General features: G+C 41.9%; 1 protein-coding gene across 6 annotated transcripts in view; it reads left to right on the forward strand.

The window, feature by feature from the left end:
- The window catches only part of Ncoa1 (nuclear receptor coactivator 1), a 213,475-nt gene that overhangs the window by 116,595 nt on the left and 72,978 nt on the right, over positions 1-23,902 (forward strand). For all 6 annotated transcript variants that reach the window (XM_052186173.1, XM_052186176.1, XM_052186177.1 and 3 more), the window contains 3 exons: positions 9,700-9,859; positions 14,860-14,961; positions 20,582-20,748. In XM_052186173.1, coding sequence (XP_052042133.1) covers positions 14,873-14,961; positions 20,582-20,748 — 256 coding nt within the window. In that variant the 5' untranslated portion in view covers positions 9,700-9,859; positions 14,860-14,872. The remainder of the gene's footprint in view (positions 1-9,699; positions 9,860-14,859; positions 14,962-20,581; positions 20,749-23,902) is intronic.

Here is a 23,902-nt window from a genome sequence, read left to right on the forward strand (position 1 = left end):
GGACAGCCTGGGTGCTAATAACAGTCATGTGAGGCCTAGGAAATCAGGTTTAAGTAGAAAAAGAAAAGAATTAGTTAAATCTGTACTGGGTATTCTTCAGAGGGCTCAGTGTAGGAACTTCGTTACTCTGGGGGCTGAAGAGATGGCTAAGTGCTTAGACGGATTGGCTAATCTTCCAGAAGACCCAAGTTCAAATTCTGGCATCCATACGGCAGCTAACAATGTCTATAGAATCAGTCCATAGGGATCTGATGCTCTCTTCTGGCCTCTGTGCACACTTACATGCAAGTGATGCACATAAATGCAGGCAAAGTATATATGCACACAAATATAAATGAATGAACACAAAATATGAATGAATGAATGAATGAATGAATGAAATCTAAAGAATTGTGTTACTCTCAAAGTGAAAGCAAAAGAAAAGGAATGGTGACCAAAGGTACTTAAAGGTAGCAGTTGATGGCCAGGACTCCTTCACTCTTTGACACTGTGCTAATAACCTTCTCTCTTCTAAGGTATGCATTCTCTAGTCCTGATTTCCTATTCTGTTTCTGTAAGCGTCATAGCTCTGAGTGGAAAGGTATCCTGGCATTTGGGTGGAGTTCAGGCTCTCAAGCAGCAGTGAGGACGACAAGAATAGACTCTCAGGAAACAGCTTCAGGGAGACAGCTTCTTTAATGGGAGGAACAAAGGCTACTTAAACCTTTGGGTAGCTGGGCGGTGGTGGCACACGCCTGTAATCCCAGCACTCTGGGAGGCAGAGGCAGGCGGGTTTCTGAGTTCGAGGCCAGCCTGGTCTACAGAGTGAGTTCCAGGACAGCCAGGGCTATACAGAGAAACTCTGTCTTGGGAAAACAAAACAAAACAAAACAAACAAACAAACAAACAAATCCAAAAACCCCAAAAAACAAAACAAAACAAAAAACCTTTGGGGGTGGACAGAGGCTTTCAGGGTGAGTGTACATTATTGGCTGGGATTCAGGCACTGAAGATTCCTTATTTGCATAAAGAGGGATTCCAGGTACTACCAGACATGACCTTATAAGGGAAGAGGAAATTCAACCTGGCTACAGGGCTGTACAACTTCCTGGCAGGGAAGGTGAAGGCACAGCCTGTGAGCTCCAGAGCATTCAGACCCAGGGCAGGGGAGGGGAGGGGAGTGATCCTACCCCTGCCAGTCTCAGGATAAGGTTTGGACAAGTCTCAACACCACTATTGCTCCAGGCTGGCTCCTCCTGGTCCCACAGCTCCCTGACCCCACAGTTGGGAGTCAAGGAATACCAAAAAGTCATACAGTACAACAAACCTCATACAAGAGATTTATACAAGGGAAGGAAAAATCTGGAAGAGCGGCTGCCTCTGCTCAGGCAAGAAACAGCAGAGAATTGAACAAAAGACAGATTTTTATATAACATTCCTTGGGGGTGGAGCTTTTCAGGGTGGAGATTTCCAGTGTGGGGATTGATTGGATTTCGAGGCCTGAACTTTTGGGCTTTTTACTCTGAAGGGTGGAGGCTGGGGCTGGCTGTTAGGGTGGTTAGAGTGGTCTGTGGGTAGAACTTGGTGTTTGGAGGTCCTTAGGGGCAGGGCCTGGCCACTAAAATAAAAGACCTCAAAGGTCTTATATCCCTTCAGCTTTTGCTTATTATAAATAATCAGGAGTCAGGAAAGGGGGGGAGGGTGACGTTATCATTAAACTGCTTCCTGCTGAATGGGGGGTGTCGAAGTCCTTTAAGTGAATTTGACCTTCACTATCAGAGTATAATCAGGAGTCCCAGGCCTCTGGCTCAGTATCTAGGGGTTGGTAATCCTGTAATAGCAACTGATTAAAAGTCTGATTAAAAAACAAATCTTTGGGTCTGTTGTTGAAGAAATCTAGGGGAGAGGTTTATGAGGCAGTCTGTGACTAGTAGGTTTCCGAGGAGGAGTAGGAAGGGCTTAAGAAGAGAAATAGCCAGTTCCATGGTAATCACTGGCCAGAGACATGGAGCTGTTTTGTATATTTTTGGAGATCCGTCTGTTATTGTATCTTTTCTTTTACTGTACCTGACTGGGTGACATAAAAGGAACATTCCTCTCTAAGGAAGAAACAAAGACCCACCTCTTTCTACTTTCAGTAAATCTAATCTTTGCTGATTTTATAGCTTTACAGTGGCCAGTGAGTCTATTTAGCCCTGGAGGGTAAGAATGTCCTGAACTACCTGTTGGAGATCCTGGATAAACCTGGTGAACACTGATGGTAAATACTAAAAAAGTAGTCAGTCCTGCTACTCCAGTGGTGATACCAGCAATTATTATTCCTAAGACGACAAGAAAGGGTAGGGCCTGAACCATTCATATGTCATGCCATACCACTGTAAACCCTGAGATGGGAATCAGCAAGTGATCCTCACTGAGTACTACCCCTAATTTTGGAAAAAGGAGCAGCAGACTCAGACTGCCTATCAGGTAGGCAGTGGTAAGCTTGAGTGCCACTGATAATCAAGGCCTGTGAATGTTCAGACATAAGGGCTTGACAGTCCTTAGAGCCAAAGCAGTGTTATAGTCTGAGGAATCCGGTGTGCCCATGAAGTATGCCCCTAAGGAGTTAAGACTGACTGAGATACCAAAGAGAGATGGGAGAGAGGAGGGGTGGCTCAGGACAGTTAGAGGCAAGAGGAGAGATGCTAGGAGTGCAGTGGGTGAGGCTACAATTGGTGGTCAGGAGTTTGACCTGGGAGGAACACACAACCAAGCACTCTCCAAAGCTGCCAGGCAGAGTGTTATTCAGTAGCCGAGATAAAAATTACCATCACCTAAATTTGCCTCATGTTTTGTTGCAGAGTCATCAGACAGTATTAGCAAGTTTTTACATTTCTGGCCACTTTGTACAGTAATCTTCCTTCTGGTCATGGCAAAAACAGGCATAGGGGAAACCCTCAGAGGAGTGATGGATAAGGGTGTCACAGGAGGTTGGATCAGCCTTTGGCAGCCTGATAAAAGGGCAGTGTCCTGATTCTGTTAGGATGAGCTGTTGGTTAGAGGTAGAAAGGTCTCTTGAGCCTTTAACATCCTTATAAGGGCTACCTGGGATAGGTGTAGATAGGAAGAAATACAGGAGCAAGTGAAAGTTTAGATATAAATGATGTTCAGATTATGTGATTGTGCAGTGGCAAAAGCTGTCACCACTGAAAATCGAGCTTGTAAATTTTGGCCTTTGAAATACACTGGGGTCAAGCTATTTGTAGTAACAGAGTGAGGCTTTAATAAAATCTGAGTTCATGAATGGAGAGAGAAGGGTCACACTCCACTGGACAGAGTTTCTATAAGCTCCGAGTGGGAGCTCAGAGGCCCAGGAAGACATAGAGTAGCTGTGAGTCTCCTAGGACAGAGCTAAGAGACAGGAGGGACAAGGCTGCAGAGGCCAGAGAAGCTTTAAGGAAACAGGGAGTTTGGTTCCAGTAGAGAAAGATGAGGAGCAAGGGCCTTACTAACTAGAGACCTGCCTATGTTGTGGGGTCCAGAGTAGATAGCAGGCTCCAGGACCTGAAAGAGGACATTTATAGAGTAGACTAGGAGAAACAGATGGTTGGAGCAGGAGGAGGGAAGGAGAAACTGAAGAGATGGACTCTAGAATATGGAGCCAAATATGATGGGTGGCAAAAGCCAGCAGAAACAATTTATCTGTACACACCTTAAGAGAGTCAAATCAGCAACTTGAGTCAGTTTGAAATGTTGAGTTGTGGGCATGGCTGAAAGGTAAGTATGCTTACCTGAGGTAGTGCTGCCTGAAGAGACCTCGGAAGGGAACTGGTGCTTGGAGACCCTGCTGTGTTAGAGGGAGGGACAGGTGTGAGAAGAGAAGCAGCAGTACGCAGCACCAGCACTCGCGCGCGACTTGAAGGCTGACTTCTCTGATTTACATGCGAGCAGCTGAGCTCTGGCCAGAGATACATGGATGCAGGCAAGTGTAGCTTAATAACTCATTAAACAGGCATTGTTTTAAATACCTTTGTAAACGGAGTCTATTGACTGGAAAGCCTAGAGATAAATTCTGAGCCCTAGCTGTCAAAATAGCCATAGAAAGCAGGGTTAGCAATGGTGGTTTGTGGCTGGCAGTAGCACAGAAAGCAAAATCAAAACCACAGAACACAGAAAGCTCGCACATTCAAGGATGACCAGTCAGATACAAAACATGTAGCCACCCTCATTCATACATTCATCTGACTCTGACCAATTTCCAACTCTTTTACAACAAAATGGATACTCTAGAAAACAGAGACAGATCTTCACACAGAAAACAGTTTCTGTCCAGACAAACCTTTCCAAATAACCAGAACCAGGTGTGTGGACTGCTTCTCATCTTTTGCCCTGAATGGGAGGGAAAGGTTTTTGTAATTGAATGAGAGGGGAGTGATGTTTGGCTATTGAGGGCTTGTGGTGTCCTATACTGACAACAGAGGAACCAAGGAGTGGATCAGAAAAGTAGCCCCAGTGTCCAGAGGCAGGTGTTGGATGGCCCTGATTCTGTGATGACTACCCAAAGCTCCCTGTTGGAGATGGAGATGGTTGGACCAAGGGAGCCCAGACCTGCCTCAGCCATTCATGGCCAGATCTAGGAGGTTGGCTGTAGGGTAATTTGGGCTTAACATCCTCATGCCACAAAGGACACAAGAACAGTCAGTGGCCCAATGTCCCTGTTAATGGTACCATGGCATGGTCAGAATGGGCATGGTCAGAACTGGCCGGGGGCAAGTTAAAAATTTATCCCTTTTGTAATTCCATTCAGGATTCTGATCAGGAACTGACTAGGCCCTGGCTGGGTGGGTGGCATTAGTTTGGTGGGTTCCATCTGTGTGTGCCATAGCCTGGTCCCAGACTCCCCTGCACTCCTTGGGGAGAAGGTCGTTGGTGAGAATCATATAAACATTATGGAAGGTAAGGTTGTAAGATTGGGTAACATACTGGAATTCTTTAATGAAGGTAGAAGAATATAAGAGTTTAAGACCCCCATCTCTTTTCTATTTGAGAGAATTCACTTAGTGAGAAGGAGATATGTAGACTGACCAAGCCATCCACCCACCTCCCACAAAGGGAGAACTGTGGCCAGTTTAGGCCAGGTAAGGGGAGGTAAAGGACAGCCCATTGGCAGAATGAGGGAACTCAGGACTGCCAGTGGGCTGAAAATGGGTGCCCGAGAGGGTTGGTTAGTGCGGCCTTTCACTAAGAAGGGAGAAAAGGAGACTGAAGAGGCCGGAGGTGGAGAGAAGGGACTGTAGGTTTAGGCCAATAAGATTTGGGGGGGGGGGTCATTACCATGATGAAAAATTAGTGAAGAAATCATCTGGTCTGGGCCTCATAGCTAGGAGTGAGTGAGTGAAGTCACAAGGCAAAATCTATCCTTTCTAACCCTGACAACCATGGCTATCGGCCACGCAGCTGCTTCCATCCCGCCTGAGTGGCAGCGAGCCATGTTTCCTGTAAAATTACCTATGTGTAGATTTGTAACCCTCAACCTCAGTGTTATAGGTTTTAACTTTTTTGTTACAGGTTTTATAGGGCTTTGGCCATACCCAATATGCTTACAAAGATTTATCCCTTTATCCCAACAGTTTTAGAGAGTTAAACCAGAACTAAGGGAGTATGAGATGAGTAGCGGTGGTCCATTTGGGACTAGTTTGTCTCTTTATTTTGTTTTGCTCTCCTTTCTGTGTCACATAGTCAAGTGGCTTGACTGTCGTGGGACAGAGATTTTGGAGGCAACCATTAACTGAGCATATTTGGGTCTAGAGGAGTGGCGCTCCAGAGTCAGCTTTTAACTGAAGTGGGACGTGTGAAACAGCAGTCTAAGATGCCTGATCCCCCAGAACTGAATCCAGAAGCTGAGCCCAAAGAAGGCTTGGAGAGAGGAAACCTTTGAGCTCTGGATATAGACAGAGGTGCTGCAGGAGGGGGCAGAGTGATTCACCGGTCAAAGAAGAGTGTGCCCACTGCAGCTGGGCTGGTCCTTGGCGCCCCTCCCCTGGCTCCCACTTTACAACAAACTTACAGATCCATCAACAACAACTTAAAAGATAGCCCCTTAAAACTATACCTTGTAAGTGTTGGAACAAGACTAGACAAAAACAAACAGGCTTGAAGGAGAGAAAAGAGAAACAGGGAATGGGGAATCTCTTTCCATTTCTTAGACCCAGAGGTTGCTCACAGTATTTGTAAAGATCCTGAATAATATCAGGATCTAGGTTGCTGTACTGGCTGCTTTTGTATGTCAATTTGACACAGGCTGGAGTTATCACAGAGAAAGGAGTCTCCCTTGAGAAAATGCTTCCACGAGATCCAGTTGTAAGGCATTTTCTCAACTAGTGATCATCAGGGGTGGGAAGGCCCATTGTGGGAGATGCCATCCCTGGGCTGGTAGTCCTGAGTTCTCTAAGAAAACAAGCTGAGCAAGCCAGGGGAAGCAAGCCAGTAAGGAACATCCCTCCATGGCCTCTGCATCAGCTTCTGTTTTCTGACCTGCTTGAGTTCCAGTCCTGACTTCCTTTGGTGATAAGCAGCAATGTGGAAGTGTAAGCTCAATAAACCCTTTCCTCCCCAAGTTGCTTCTTGGTCATGATGTTTGTGCAGGAATAGAAACCCTAAGACCGGTGCCATTAGGCGGCCATTTGGATTGACTAGCTAAGGGCTGTTAAGGATGTCCACATTCTATTGCAAAAGTGAATGACCTTAGGACCCTTCAGGTTGGGTGTCGGATATAGAGGCTGGAGACTTTCTAAAGGCATCCCAAGGAGGGATGAGCTGGTATGGAAGACACTGTTCCCATGGATGAGGAAGGGAAGGAAAATGTCACTTCATCCTGTAGTTGTGTGTGAGGGCCCAGGGAGGACCAGAGGAGGAGGATACAAGCCATTCAGTGAGTCATCACCTCCCTCAACAGGAGTCAGGTTAGCCTGGCTATGCTTAAAAGAGACTTCTGGCCCTGTTAGTAGGCCTTTCCTGGAAGCCAGAAGTCCTGAAGGAAACTGAGGCCTAGGGCAGGGTGGGAGGGGTAGAAAAGGTTGGAAAACAGTGTCGCAAAAGCCAGGAGGGCCCAGAGGAGCTGTGGGGTTTACAGGCAGCTCCAGAGTGAAGGTTGAAGAAGTGGGCAAGGAAGGACATGATAGCCAGGCTGGACCTGAGGCTACTGTAGGATTGCAGCTCCAGGGCTAGGGACCGGGTCGGTGATGAGGGCCTTAAGACCAGGCTGGGCTGCCAGGGCGTGCCACATACTCAGTGCTCACCTCCTGGATCTGGGAAGCAGTTACACTGACCACAGGGGAAACTTACCTAGTTACAGCTGGTGCATGGGTCCTGAGCTATGCCAGCCTGAAGGTGAATCTGTTGTGGGTTGACCAGATGTGGGATAGGGTACCAGTGCAGCGTAGGCCCAATGGAGCACAGATACTGGGAGTGTCTGAGCATCAAGTGTTACAGCTCTAAGGGAAAACGTATATCCTGGCCTTCTGGAGTCGGGAGCCAAGGAATACCACAAAGACACACCAGACAGCAAATCTCACACAAGAGATTTATTAGGAGGGAAAAACCCAAGACTGTTCAGGTGAGAAGAAGCTGAGAAACTGAGTAGAAGGTAGGGTTTATATAGGATTTCTTTGGAGGCAGGTATTTCCAGGATGGCCTGAGTCTGTGGTCTGATCTTGAAGTTCAGGGAATTTTGTGCTCTGGGAATGGTGATTCTGTGGCATGCTCAGGGGTTGGTGGATTCTGTTTGTTAGTCCTGGGCTTGGGCATAGGGTAAAGTCAGGCTTAGGGCATTTTTCCTTCGTTCTTTCATCCTGCACCAGGAGATCTAACACCCTCTTCTGACCTCCACAGGCACAAGGCAACATGTGTTACAGATAGGTACATGCAGGCAAAGCATTCACATACATAAAAGAAAATAAATATATATTTTAAAAAGATTAAATAAAGAATGAAATCCTGGTTGAATGTCTGATATTACAGAATATAAAGTATCTTTGGCATTTTTCAGAATTGATCAATATTTTGATATTTTTTAGTTGTCAGTATTGAGAAAGCTGCTTCACATAAATATGCAGTACAAAATGGCAAAAGCATATTTAGGACCATTTCAGAAATTATTGGAAATTCTAACCCAATCCCAAGCCAAAATTCATTTAATTATCTTTTTAAAAAATTAAGTTGAAGGAGCTGAACACAGACGTCAACAGTCAAGAGCATTTCCTGCTCTTCCAGAAGCCTCAAGTTTGGTTATCAATACCCATAGCAAGTGGCTCACAATGCCTACAACTCCAGTTGCTGGGGATCTGACACTATCTTCTGGCTCAGTGTTACAAACACACACACACACACACACACACACACACACACACACAGGTGGGGGGTAGGAGGGAGAGGAGACATACACCTAAAATAAAATTAAATCTTTAAAAAAAAAATCCTCAGGCCTGCCATATAAGCAGCCATTTTCAAATCATTTTTCTAAGAATACAGTGAAAATATTGATTTGAGACTTAAATGCTGACGAATAACAGTTGGAAAATGCTGCCTTTGTTTTTCATAATTAAACAATTATATTCTCTAAGAGCAGAAATGTTTGTGCGTGCAGTCCAACACCGTGACTCATAACATGTGGTGCCTGACATCTGAGCTGAGGTGTTTCAGACATCACTGTTAGCATGCTGCAGTGTGCAGGCACATGTGGTGCAAATGTGCACAGTGCATGGTAAGAACAAGCCAGTGACTTTGTGAGGTGCAATGTGAAGGAACACTGCCAGAAACATTTCAGACAGGTCATGCATTTAATTTCAAATTAGTTTTTGGTCCTTGAGTGTACAGAAACCTTTTACTGTTGTCAGAACTTCTGTGGCTCTCACATTCAGTCATATGAATATGGAGCTGCTTGCCACAGTTTATAAATTTGGAGTGTAGATAATCGTGTCAACCAGTTTGGGGTTTTCTGTGAGCTCTGCTCTGCACTCACTAGGGCCTGAAGCCTGTCTGTCTGTCTGTCTGTCAGCTGTGTCTGTCGTCCAGCTTCCCAGCACTTCAGCAGGGAAGCCTTGAGAAGGCTCCTGCAGAGAAAAGCCAAGCCTGTGTCCCCCATGCAGCTCTCCATCTGTGAACAGCAGTCAGATCTACAGTTTGAGTCTGCTTTGATCACTTTCCAGTGTCTCCAAACAGTTATGTTTATATTTTGTCCACAGTTTATAACTTATCTGTGAGCAGATTAATATAGTACAAGAGAATCCATTATTATTGGAACAGGAGCTCAACTAACTTTAAATATAAAAGCATGTAAGCTTTTCCAACAAAAACTTTGAAAGTAAAATGTTATCATAATTTCAGTACATAAGAATGAAATAATTGAAAACATGCAAAATTATGTTTCATAGGTAAAAAGAAGGATAAGGATACAATGGCAGAGATGATTTTTTTAAAGGCTTCTCAGTGGGTCTCTCAGAAAGTGAGCAGAATGTAATTGTGCACTCATTACCTTAGCGGCAAGTTGCCTCAAATAACACCTCCAGGAAGGTCTTTGCCTGTAAATTCAGATCTTCATCTATTGGGTTTTGGAAATATTTTCCATTTGACTTGAAAATTTTCATTTCTCTCATTTCCTAGTATTTTTGAGCTGTATTATTTCTTGAAGAATAAATAGCTATCTAACCTCCCATTTGCTTTTTTCCTCACTTATTTTAGTTGTTCGTGTAATTGACCTTCAATGAGGTGAGAGCCCCTGACTCGTACCATCTCTGGGTACCCCGCCCGCGCTCCTGCACTCCCCGGAAGCTGCCCTCTGGAGCACTGCATTTGACCACATCTGCTTTGAAGACTCATTATGAACAAAGAAGTCTCCCAGGTAGAGAAGATTTTAAGAACTTTGTAACTGTAAACATGTGGAGGGAAAACCATTAGTACTTGTGGAGCATTAATTTTTTTAACGGTAGTATGAGTTTGATCTGGGAAGCTTCAGGTTGTAAAATAAAGGGCTCGTATTCTTCAGTGGACGTGTTAGCAGATAAGCAATGTGTTTAGAATAAACAGGTTTAAGAGATAGAGGTAAGAGTATCAATTGGACAAACAATCTAAAGTCTCTTACATAACAAGCGATACAGTTCACAGTAGCCCAGTGTACTTAGACCTCAAGTAGATAACTGCTCTTGCAGCAGTGGGGAATGCTTATGTGAGATTATGAGTATTAATTTCTTCACAGTAATAACCAGTTGACTACATATTTGTGTCTGATAACATCATAACTTAGATGTGCACAGAAAATAGTTAAATACAGTAAAACTGAGGCAGGTTTCCTTGAAGGAGACCAGGGAGTCCAGAAGAAGATGCGCAGAGTCATGAGCAGTAAGGAAACATAAGCAGTAAGGAATCAGAGCCACGGTGAAATACCATCTCCTACCCACCGGGTGCATTTCACCAGAGAGAACTACTTTTGACAAGCACATAGAACTGTAATCCTCATGTTTTGTCACCTTAAATTTAGCATTTCCTTGGGAAGTTAAGAGTTAATTACGCTGTGACATGGCAGTTCTAGTCCTGGCTTTACACTCAAGATCATTAAAACTTATATCCACAAATGCTCTGCATAAGCATGCATAGCGATGTTATTGATAATCCCCAGAAGTGGAAAGAACAAATGTTCACCAATCGATAAATGGATAAACAAAGTAGAGTGTCTCCAAACAGTGGGGTTCACCCAGCCCTGACAGGACAGTGACTATTCACAAGTCCCGGTACTTTGTCGTCACATGAGAAAGGTTTCGGTGGTTGTGAAGAACTTGAGGTGTCCGAGGCTCTAGCTTGGGAATGCTCCTTACAGAAGCTGGCCTTCTGGGAGTGCAGGGCACTTTGTCATGGCTGGTCTTGTACGGAGGATCATTCTGGGGGTCTTTGGCTCTTGGAGTGTCACCTTCATCTTGTGTATTTTTTTTCTGTACCACTTGTCCGCTGGGCAAAGGACACTCTTAGAGTTGTTTGTTACCTAACTGATACTGATCTTTTAAATTATGCAGTTCTATGCTCAATCTGAGAGACAAACAACTAATTTCGTATGTAGGAAACTTACCTGAATTGAAGGGTAACATCCTGTTTCGTGAGCCTTCCCCAATTGAGTTTAGTCTGGCACATTTGATCAGATAGATGTAGTTTTTGGTCACTGAAATTACTCTTTAGAAATTGCATGAGATTGGGTATAATTTGGCAGGTCTTTAAGTCAATAGAGTACTTTAACTTAAACATGTTCAGTCCTGTTAAAGAGTGATATGCAAATTGGCTTTGTTAATTGCCCCATCTTACATCCCCCTAACAACCACATATAAAGACATTTTACATACTCATGACAGCTCTGATAGCTTGTGCCATCGGAGGCTTTGTATTGCAGTGTATGTTGTGTTTTATAAGACACTTGATACAGGAATCGTGCCATCAGCAGATTAGTAGGGGCTCTCCTACAATTCTTTGAACATTGCCTCTTATTTTGTAAGGTGCCTGTTTGACGCCTGCTGCGTTGTCTGCTACCTTTGCTCCAGAATTTCAGAAAACCTCAGCATATGGTTAACTTTGGAATCTTGTCTTAGTCCCATCTTAATAAATACATCTAAATATACTTACATTTGTTCGTGTATGAAAATGAAGCAGCATCTTTACTTCTGTGATGCTGAGTTAACCTTAATTCTGCTTCTTTGAACATCAATGTTAAAAAAACTATTCCTTTATTAATAATACCTGTCTAGCTGATATTCTCCCATCTAAGTACTAGCCAGGCCCAGCCCTGCTTACAGTCCAATGGCAGACTCGAGGGGCATGTGTAAGGGGTGTGGCTGTCCACACAGCTGAGAGTCTTCTTTTGACACTGATTTAGTTATAGAACTCTTGTTAACAGAGCCTTGTCAGGGCTTTTCTCAGTTTGTGAGAGGCCCTGCCTGGTTCTGCCTCCCTCTGCCTCCGATCCCAGCTTCCATCCCAGGCCAGCTCGTTCATTACTGCTTCTCAGGAGAAAACTGCTCTGCCCCTCACTTTGCTGCGGCTCCTTCTCCTTGCCTGGTGTGCCAGCTCCCCCAGCACACCTGTGCACTTAAACACGATTTTTGCCTCATTTTTCTCCAGAGTACTTACCAGTTTCGTAAACATGCCATATACATTACTTTTAAGATGATAACATTTACATCCCTCAAAATAAAAAGAAACCATGAGAACAATGATTTTATAAATTGTATTCATAATTGGATGTCCAGGGCATTCATAGAGCTCAGTTAATGTCAGCGCTCACGTAAGTTGAACTGCTCCCACACTGTGGTCAGTTTAAATGTTTCCCTAACTGTGCCTAAAGTTACCTTTGCTAGGAACATAGCATGTAGCCACGATTCTATTTTGATTTTTACTTAGGGTAAAACTAAAATTAATATCTGTGATACATTTTTGCATATGCAGATTGCATATTTTGTACAATATATAGGTTATATGTGTATTATATAGTACTTAAAATTTCCCAGAACTTAGACAGAGGCAGAGACAGGTCAATCTCTGGGAATGCAAGGCCAGTCTAGAGTACATAGTGAAATGGTACCTAAAACAACAGCAACAACAACAATAAAACACAAGGGGGGGAGAAAAACACTTGACCGGAAAGGCATTTGTAATCATTAATTCACCAAGTTCTGTAATGCGCTGATACTAGGTGAACTGTGAAACCGTCTGCTATGTGGAGGGGAGGAGGTCTATGAATAACAAGAATTTAGTGATGCATTTCCGGCATGCTCAGACTCGCCTTTGGTAGGTAATGTGGTCATTTCAGAAAGACAAGGCTGGAAACTGGAGACTATTTGGAAAACTATTTCTCTGGTCTACTAGGTGATGGCCTGAACTCAATGGCCAAGGGAAATGGCTCAAAACACACACACACACACACACACACACACACACACACACACACACACACGCACAATGCATAAGAGACATTAAGACCAAAACCAGGCAGGTAATGGTTAAACTGTAAATTAAATGATTTTTTTTCTGCCTCTTGCTTTCTTTGATCATCCTTCAGTAGGGGCATCCACTTAACTTTTATGAAAAACAGAACAGAACAAAAACAGTGGAATCTTGGGAATGACATCAGGACAAGAGTGCCTTTCTGCTGTTTATGTGACAGGTTAGAAATGAGAAGGAAGGTGAAGGGAACTGAGAAGCAAGAAAAAATTTTTACATTACTCTAGAATCCTTGAGATATTTGATTTCAAGCTAGGATCATAATTATATCTGAGACTGAAGGAGGAGACAGTATAAAATCTCTTAAAACAAAATGTCTTATAACCTACATATAAGAACACACCAGACATTAAAATCTCTTAAGAATAAATTGGCAGAAAATAGAAATGACAAATGATGAATAAACAAGAAAAAAAAAGAATTAAAAAGTAGTTGCAAGCTGGGCAGTGGTAGCACTCCCAGCACTTGGGAGGCAAAGGCAGGTGGACTTCTGAGTTTGAGGCCAGCCTGGTCTACAAAGTGAGTTCCAGAACAGCCAGGGCTAAACAGAGAAACCTTGCCTGGGGGAAGGGGGGGGGGGGGAAGTAGTTACAAGATTACAATCCTGAGGGTGGAGACAGGAACTAGGAAGCCTGGGACTTTGAGGCCAGCCTGGGCTGCAGTATTAATCCCAGGCCAGCCTGAGATGCAGAACAACCCTGTCTAAAGATCAGAAACTACTTGAGTGTTAGGTAGGTTCAAAACTATACTTCCAATATGGAGAAATTAGAAACATTTCCTCTTGTCCTAATGAAGTAATCTCATGATTAAAATTGTAGGTATTTTTTGTATAATGAGAAGAGGGCAACAATCTGTGGCCTTTGGAAGAGCTCTAGAGAGAGTATGATTTAGAACTAGGAAAGGATTAAGGCTGTGGGAGGCTGCTCAGATTCCAGCAGCTCTCTAAGTGTTCCCAGCTTGAGTGTTGACATGCAGTGCTAGGTTATTCAGTAACTTAGACTTAAGGAAGAGCTCCAGGTCTTCTTATTTCATGAGCTCCCTCTCCTTTTTGAGGGCAAATGGAGTGATGATAAGGGTAGCGTTTGGCACTATTGAAATCCAAGAGACTGAAAGCTCTCCGGTCAAGGATAGGGTTCCAAGCTTCCTTCGGGATTCAGCAGAACAGTGATGGATGCAGACAGATCAGTAACTGGCACATGTGAAGACCTGGCTGACATGGAAGGGGGAATGACTCTGTGTTCTCTGGCATCCATACTAAGATCCTAACATAGACTAAACATTTGATCTTGGTCTCTGGATGATATAAACACAAGGTTAGGAGTATGGAATTCAGAGTGGAAAAGTTCAATTCAAATCTCCAAACAGAACTTGTCACTTCAGCTTTAGTCATATCTATATTGTTAATTCCCTACCAGTGTAATTCATGAATAAAGTTGTTTTAAACCTTTCTTACAAAGTAAGGTATAAATAGTAATTTTGAATCTGAATAATAATACTAAAATTTTCAAAGTCCAGTTTTTACATTTATATATGCAAGTGATTTTTCTCTTGGTAAAAATAATCCTACTTAATTATTCTAAGAAAATATTTATTCTGATTGATTATAACCTTTTCACAGTGGATTGTTTATTGTGTTTCACTGGCTTAGAAAAGTAAGCATAGCAGCGAGTAACTGGGGCCCTGTGGCTCTGTTGGAGGCTCATGCTTCCGTGATGGCTGTGGTCCTGTGTCACTATTTACACATTTTTGTTGTGGTTGCTTTGTTTTGTCTTTTGATGTTTAGAAGTAACAAGGGGGCTTCCTGTACTCTTATTTGGTTAGAACGGTGATGAGAGATTTATTTTTCTTACCCTCCCTATTTAGGTGTGAAGTCAACATGAGTGGCCTTGGGGACAGTTCATCCGACCCTGCAAACCCAGACTCACATAAGAGGAAAGGATCGCCATGTGACACGCTGGCGTCAAGGTAGGAGAGCTTGTCTCCTACAGAGCTTTTTGGTCACTTCTCCAACACTTTGGACTTTGTTTCATATACTCCACGTAGAGTGGCCCCCTGCCTCCTCCCGCTCATTCAGTACAGTCTGCGCCAACCCCCACCCAGGGCTTTGAGTACTTCTCCTTCCTTCCAACTTCCATACCAGTATTAATCTGTAGCTGTTATTGAAGATGCTGTGGAAAACCATTACTTCCTTAAAGGGAGGCTTCTCTTCTCCCACAACTAGTAGCTCAAACCTCCCTTTTATATATCTGTTCTGTACATCTTTATGGCTTTGATTCACAGTTCCTGGCAGTTGCTAGAGTCTGTGCTCATTGCATGAATCCTTAGTTTCTTGGCTAGGCTGCATGCTGCTCCTAGGTAGGGACCTGTCTGCTCATGCTCGCCACCGCTCTGTCCCTCGCTCACAGTGCAATGTGTAAGGACAATGAATCCCGCCAAATGAATAAATAAGTCTATTGAACATCTTTAAATGCCATCTTAGGAACTAAGAAGTACATTGGTATAATATTTATGTTAATTATTTGTGGAATTAACTACTTGCTGTGTTTTAAAAAATAACTACATTGGGGCTAGAGAAATGACTCAGTAGTTAAGGGCATCTACTGCTCTTCCAGCAGTCCTGAGTTCAAATCCCAGCAACCACATGGTGGCTCACAACCATCTGTAATGCGATCTGGATGCCCTCTTCTGGTGTGTCTGAGGACAGCTGCATTGTACTCATATACTTAAAATAAATATTAAAAAAAGAATGACTACATTAATCAGATGAAAAGAAATTTAGTGCTGGCTGGACAGTGGTGGTGCATGCCTTTAATCCCACCACTTGGGAGGCAGAGGCAAGGGGATTTCTGAGTTCAAGGCCATCCTGGTCTACAGAGTGAGTTCCAGGACAGCCAGGGCTACACAGAGAAACCCTGTCTCGAAAACTAAAATAAAATAAAATAATTTAAAAAAAGAAAAAGAAAAGAAATTTAGTGCTAAGGGAACCCTAATAAGTGCCAGACGAGTGAGGACTTCATTCAAAGCAAAAGCATGTTCTCAGATAACAAGAGGAAGTCCAGATTTTATTCCATTTGGCTTCTAGGAACTACATCAAGTTTTCCTCAGTTTCTGCACTACTGACATTTTAAATCAGAAAATTCTTTGCTGTGGAGGTTGCTATGTATGTTGTAGGATGCTTCATTGTGTTACTGCTTGTACACAGAAATGCCAGTAGTGTCCTAGTTGTAGTAGCACAATGGTCTGTAAACATTCCCAGATGTTCCCCAGGGGCAAGGAGACAGCACACCCAGCTGATGATGACACTGGTCTCAGGAGGGCTGCAGCAGCACCACACAGCATCACTGCAGCTAGGAAGGCCTGCTTTCTCTCAGGGAGGGAGACAAGAGGGATTAAAAGGCCGCTAGGGCTAGAGAGTAAGGATAAAGGACCGTGACCGTTCTTCACTGGACAGTCACCTAGGTGCTCAAGCACTTGTGTCCAGATGCTAGGATAAAAGTACATGCCAAGATGTGAACCAGATGTATGTTGTCCAAGTACATTGTTCATTTCTACATGTAAATTCAGTCTTTCTTAAAGGAAAACTTAAGGATAAATAAAATATTATCTTTTATGTTTAATTTCTCATTTGAGGAAAATTTGAACATATAAGAACAAATACTAAAAAGCTATATATAATAATCATATAAAATTGGTATGTTGCCATATTAATATTCTATTATAATTGAATTTTTCCATTTTGTGATTTCTTTGTTTTGTTTTAGGTAGGGTTTCATTCTGTAGTCCATTCTAGCCTTGAACTTAAGCCAGTCCTCCTGCATCAACCTGAGGGGAGCTGGGATTCTAGGCATACACCGTCATGCCCATATTGTATTTTCAAATTGATAGTTACTAATGGATATAAATGCTAACAGCTGTGGGCACAATAACCTATCTGCCTATTGTGCTGAACAATCTTCCTTCTTGTACTGGCTTATCTGTAAATTGCCTGTGTGTTGTTCTCTGTGTGTATGTGCATCTGTACATGAGAACATCATTACAAATACCAAAATTTTTATGTATTCTTTTTCTCTTTTGATGTTTTAAGATAATTATCTTGATGTTTGCTTGAAAGATATTTGAAAGCACTGACTCCTTCAGGTTTATATGTATGGGCTGCAGTTTTAATAGAGCAGTATCTTTGATATGGAAAATCAGAAATTTATTACTTTGAAACTGCTTGTGTATTAATGCCACCTTGCAATGCTTCCTCTGGTCTTATTATTATATGCTGTCTCCCCACACAGACTGTGAGCTCATTAATCATAAAGAGCATCTGTTAGGCCTCACAAGGTATTGCCAGCCCTGTGGCAGAGCCAAGTATTGCTGTCTACAGAGCCCCAGACAGAGTGACTTCTCAGTTAAGCAGTTTCTTGCGGTGAGGAAGCTTCTATCTCCTCAATCCCTCATGAAGGTTGAGGTGCTAGTTTTAACTGGCGGTTAACTATGCTTTATCCTTCTTGAGCATTTCCAGCTTAACTCAACAAGTGCTTATGAAATGCTAACTGTTCAGCCAACACCATCTGTGTGCTGTTATAAGGATATAAATGAAGTGAGAGACAGGTTTTCTATCTTTGAGGAGCTTACAGATCTGGCCACACCATTATTTATTCTTAAATCCTCTTGGGTTCCCCATTTTTTAAAAAATAAAGCATTGTAATTAAAGCCGTACTAGATGGCATTTATTGAGCTAATAGGACATGCCAAGAACTTAGCAATGCATTTTATACAACAAATCTTAATCCTCACAAACCCTAGAAGGTAATTAATGCCATTATCCCAATGGTACAGATGAAGAGATTGAAGCAGAGAGGTTAAACTGCTGCTCATTTGTCTGGGCTTTGATAGCTAGTTAATGCCTGGAGGTTTTAGCCTGAGCTCCTGAGCAGCAGTCACCCTGCACCAGGACAGGCTGAGGTCACCGTGATGCTGCCCCGACTCCATCTTGCCCATGTACTTCTGTTCCGCCATGCTCACCTGTTATGTATCAGCTTTGAACTTCATTCTTTCCACTATTCCACTTCCGTTATTTCATTATTGAGAAAGCCAAGTTACCTTCTAGAGAATAAGATCTTTCCACCTCTCACTTAGTGCCATCTGTGAGTTTAGAGCCATTTTTGTGTTTCTGTAGAGTTTGATTCTTGTCATAAAGTATTGCAATGGTCTGTTTCCTTTTATTTCCTTTCTAGTGGGAGCTCCATATAATTTGCTTCAGAGTGCTTAGGAAATATTACATGGTTATCTATTATATAATTGCTAGTACATTAATTAAGGAAAGATACATCAGTCCCTCCATATCCATAGGATCAAAAGTATTCTGGAAAAAAAATGGCATCTATAGCAAATGTGTATCAACTTTGTGTAGTGCTGTTGCCTAAATATAGTATGACAACTACTTATATAGCATTTGCACCGCAGAAAGTAATACAGAGATGGCTTTAAGCTTGGGGAAGAATCTTCATATTCTGTGCAACTACACCATTTTATACAAAGGGTTTGCAAGTGCTCAGATTTTGATGTCCACAGGGATCCTGGAACTAGTACCATAAAAGATTGTGAGGCTAACTTTACTCATGAGAAATTAGCTCAGGATAGCGTTAACTAGCATGTCTGCCCCATGAAAGGTAATAAAGGGGTTTAGCAAATGAAGAAAATTAATCTAAAGTAGTAAGGGGACCTTTTCCATTCAAGATGTTGTGTTCTGCTCTCCTTCAGTCTTGGCTTTGAGCATGTCTGTTGTCCTTGTTCCCGAGGTAGTTAGTGGCTGCCTCACTTCAAGGTGGTTTTCTTTTTCCTACTCTGAAACTTAAGTCATTTTATTGGCATCTGCTATGCCTTCTATGTATAGTTTCTTGTCCCATCTTCTCTCTTGTCCTTACTCCATGATAGTTTCAGGAATTTCAGTATTACCTAAAACTTAATAGCAAAAACATGTTTGGTGGCTGAGTATGGAAGTACACACCTGTCATCCTAGCACGGGGGTTGATCACCAGTTCAAGAATAGCCAGGACTGTATATAGTGAGATATTCTGAAAATAAAACCAACAAACAAAAAATATCTGGGAGACCCACAAAGTAAATCTAAATTGATTGCCCCATTGCAATTTAGACCTTTTAGACCTTTAAGTTTACACAGCTCCCACTCTACACTGAATCTACTAACCGTGTCTGCTGTCTATGAGGTTCCCTAAGGTAAAATCACTTGTCCTCAAATACTATCGTGTTACATATAAACCCTCTGCATATGAAAATATGTTCCTCATTTTATTCCTGCTTTGCTTCAGTGCTTCAGAGTGAAGTTTGTCGGGATGCCTTGCTGTGCTCTGTTTAAGTTATTAGATAGAGTTTTACTATGCAAAGTGGAAATAATTCCTCAGTAATGAAAGATTTAACAGATAAAGACAGAGTGTGCGGTTGTTATAGTTTCAAGTCTGATTATGTTTGGGGATCTGTTCCATTTGTTAGTACTTTGTTTTCAGCAGATGAAGTAAATTAGTTGACTGGTTACTTCAGCTCACAGTGCTGTATAAGTGCCTTTGCTTTTAAAGTCTTTAACATTTTTAAGAAAAGTAAAGGACTTTTTAATTGTTGTTGATGTAAGGTTTTTAGCAACTGATTTTCCTCATGTCTCAAGTTTTTTTTCTAACACTTTTATGATTAGCCAAATGATTTTAACAAAGCTTGTCATGAATAGTTTTTCCTGTTTTATTTGGATAATGGAAAGTTTCAGAGTAATATTTTACCATCATTGAATGCATTACCTAAAGCAAATTGTTGGTGACTTGGCAAAATAAATTAGCGGTAAAGATTGAAATGCAAACCCAACATTAATCACTCCATATACTCAGGAGACTTCTTTTTGAAGTCCTGCCTGTGTCCCGACCCTCTGTTCTTTTTGTTTTGCTTTAAGGTAACTACATTTGATTTGGTTTTAATGTGGACAAGAACTTACAATATAGGTTTTATTTTCTGTTATATTTAGAAGAAAGCTGTAGCCCACTGCTTGCTGCTCTTTCTGCAGCTGATTTTTAGAGTGTACTTTTGAATAGTTTCTTTTTTATGAGGAGCAACTAATGTTCCTATCAGAATAAGAGTGAAGGGCTTATCAGATTCCTCATTACAATTCGTCTGAACTATAATCATAGTGCCACTTAAACTGTAGCAAAATTACTTAAAAATTCCGTTCTATTTCAAATGCACAGTATCCTGAAACATGAGAGCTGTGTTTGCTTTCTGTCTAGTTCCTTTAATATGTGTAGCCGTTTGTTATCTGAAAATAATTGAGGTATATACATTGTTAGCAAAGCCATCTGTCATAGCCGTCATTGTCACATATTTTAGCCAGAATTATTTTTTTGTACTTGAGGATTTTCTAGTGTCTGAGTTTTAGATGTGTTTTTAATTTGATTTTTAAATCTGGTTTTATATTTTAGGCAAAAACAAGATTTTCTTCAAATGTGTGAACATTAATGTTTGATCAGAAAAGGAAATAAAATGGTATAAATATATGCTAACTGGATTTTTTTGTATGTGTGTCCATGTATAACAGTACTGAGAAGAGGCGCAGGGAACAAGAAAATAAGTATTTAGAAGAACTAGCTGAATTACTGTCTGCCAACATCAGCGACATTGACAGCTTGAGTGTAAAACCAGATAAATGCAAGATTTTGAAGAAGACAGTAGATCAGATACAGCTAATGAAGAGAATGGAGCAAGGTAAAAATAAACTAAAGACCATGTTCTCAGTTGTTGTGATGTTTATGATATATTGTTCTACCTTTCTGTTAAGAGCCCACGTTGCTTTATGCTTTTAGTAAAGAAATGTTTTTGTTTAGACAATTTTTGTTTTATTGAGTCAAAGACCCTTTCTTGGTATTGCAAAGTGGCTTATTAAATTTACTTAAAAATTAGTGAAGTAATTAAGCAAGCTTGGGATGTTTTAGAGCCCATGTCATAGGGCCTTAAGCAGAAACACACGTGGGTAAGTTCTGAAGCCCTGGCGTCCAGCTAAAGTACAGTACATTTTCTTGATGAAAATCTCTCGGGCTTGTCTGAGGAAGCTAGCTCACAGTGGAGAGTTAGTTCTCTGGAACAGGGGTCCCGTTGTATTTTCTGAGGTTTATATTTATAGCACTGATACTTACTGGGAACCCTACACCACTAATCTCTTGGGTGATGGCCAGAAAGGAAGGTAAAGCACTCTGGGGACACTGTCGCTTGTGGGGTGCTTCAGGGCTTATAGGTGAGGGCGCTCACACACACACACACACACACACACACAGGTCTGAGGAGATCTGTGGTGAGCAGAGCACAAGCCCTGAGACCTTCACAGTGAGAACAGCTCTGTGAAAAGACTCAAGTGTCTTGGTGTAAAGATCTTAGAAACTACAGAGTAGTCTGGGAACAGTTGATTTAGCAAAGAGCAGAAACTAGAAGCCTACAGACACCAGCATCCTTGCTTGCTCTTACTATCCAAAGCCTGAGATAGCAGAATGGTTTCTGAGGAAACCCAGCAGTCCCGGGAAGAGGCATTTGGGGTGATCCTTAATGAAAACTTAACTCTTACTACATTCTAGCTGCCAGGTGGCATTTTTATGCATCTCACATGAGCAAAACCACGGGCATCTCAGGAAAGCTAGCAGTTACCCAAAGAAAAGCAGGAAGTGAGGAAATGCAGCGGAAGCAGAGGCAGAAGGGAGTGGCAGCAGCAAAACTAACATGTTAGGCCCTTGGACGGAGGAGACATTGCAGCCTTGAAAGATGGTAACTTTTGGAAGTCAAAACAGGGTACTTGGGAAAGTGTCCACCGCATCAGTGTGTTTCTCCTCTTTGTCTCTTCAAGATGCTGTCTGCCTCAGCCACCACAGGCCAGTCAGGCTAGCTCTTCCGTCTGGGTGATGTCCTCTCCCTAGGTACCACTGCCCGTGCCCACGCCCTCACTCCTTCATGTCCTTTCTCAATGGCTTCTCAGTGAAAGTGTCCCCAACTGCTCGTCTTTAAAAAAAAAAAAAGTTTAAATGGCCTTTCTTTATTTCCCTCTATGCCTTTCTTGATTTCTTTTTCTCACAGTACTTTTTACATATGCCATAAAAGTTAATTTTAAGTAATCTCATAGAGAAGTAATAGAAAATAAGAGAAAAAACTAAGAAATTAGGATTCATTCAAGACCGGGTAGAGGATAACAAATGACAGGAGGGATTTAAAAAATCCTTAACAACAACCAACCTGCACAGGGGACCCTCACCCGGCGAGGCAGGAGAGGACACACGCATACAGACCTGCACAGTGTAGTGATATGTTAAAGCACCAAAGAAAAGCTGAAGGAGAGATAGGTAGATCTCCAGCACAGCAGATTGCTTTCAGAACAGGTTCAAAGTAATATTGCATACAAGACCTCTAGACATATAACTGTATTCGCGATGAAATTATGAATGGAAAACAGGAATTTTAAGGCAAAGTCTCTTAATGTTATCTTCTGTTATACCCTTTTCAGAAACTGCTATCAAAGCCTTAGTACTAAACTAAGAAACAAAGACATAGGATCTTAACCCGGGAAACTAGAAACTGAACACAGAAAAATGAGAAAAGGAGATACAGGCATTACTGTTACCTAATGACAAAACCTAAAAACAAATTACCTACAATTACCTAAAAACAAAACATGAGGTAGTGGTGCACACCTTTAGTCCCAGCACTTGGCAGGCAGAGGTGGAAGGATCCCTGTGATATTGAGACCAGCCTACAGAGTGAGTTCCATGACCCACATTATATAGAGAACCCCTGTCTTGAAAGAAAACAAAGCAACAAAACAAACAAACATAACCCTAAAACCATAGAAACAGTTGCAATTGCAGCAAGCAGAAAGGGGACTCTGGAAGAAATGCTGCTGGACTGTGAACACATAGGACTGTCCGATAGTTGGTCAGGTCTGATAGATAACTGAGTCTGATATATGGCCAGGTCTGAGAGATGGTCGAGTTTGGGTTTAGTAATGTGGCTGTTGCTTTGATTTGGGTTGTGTTTGTTTGTTTGTTTGTTTGTTTGTTGTGGTCTTTTTTGAGACAGAATCTCACTATGTAGCTGTCTGGCCTGTAACTATTTAGAACAGGCTGGCTTCAGACTCACAGAGATCTTCCTGCTACCATCTTCCCAGTGCTAGGACCAAAAACGTGTGTGCCATCATGCCTGGCCAGAGAAAATTTTAAAATCATGAGGAGTGCTTGGAGATGTGTTAAACAACACAAACTATTTGAAAACTTAAAACTCCATACAAAGTATAATATATAAAAATATATAAATAAAGTAGGTAATCTACAAAATATACACCTGGATTTACTTTTAAAATATATTTATGACCATTGTTATAGAGATATTAAATATGACTAATAAAAATGTAATTAGATATCTGCGAGGATATAATAACAGGAGGCATAGATGTACGACTTGGGCAAACTGCAGTGGCTTGAACAGGATAGTCTATGGAGCTGTCAAGGATTCAGACGCCCCCTGTGGGTTGGGCTGCATTCCTAGGCTGTTTCCATGATAATGTGTAATAAACATGGCTGACCATGTCTGCATCCCAACTGTCCGGATTAGGATACAGGAAGACAGACAAGCATGCTCTTTTCCTCTAGAGACAGAATCCAGAACTGTTCATTGCTTCTCTTCCCATTCCATAGGCCATCCCTGATGCATAACTATTCCTGTTTTCAGTTTTCCCTAAAACTTTAAATGTGTTCACATTGCAATAATTTAATCTGTATGAAATTAGTAAGTTTTTTTGTTTGTTTGTTTTTGTTTTTTTTTTGTTTTTTGTTTTTTGGATTTTGGTTTTTTTGAGACAGGGTTTCTCTGTATAGCCCTGGCTGTC

The sequence above is a fragment of the Apodemus sylvaticus genome, chromosome 6 (genome assembly GCF_947179515.1).
Source record: "Apodemus sylvaticus chromosome 6, mApoSyl1.1, whole genome shotgun sequence".
NCBI lineage: Eukaryota > Metazoa > Chordata > Mammalia > Rodentia > Muridae > Apodemus > Apodemus sylvaticus.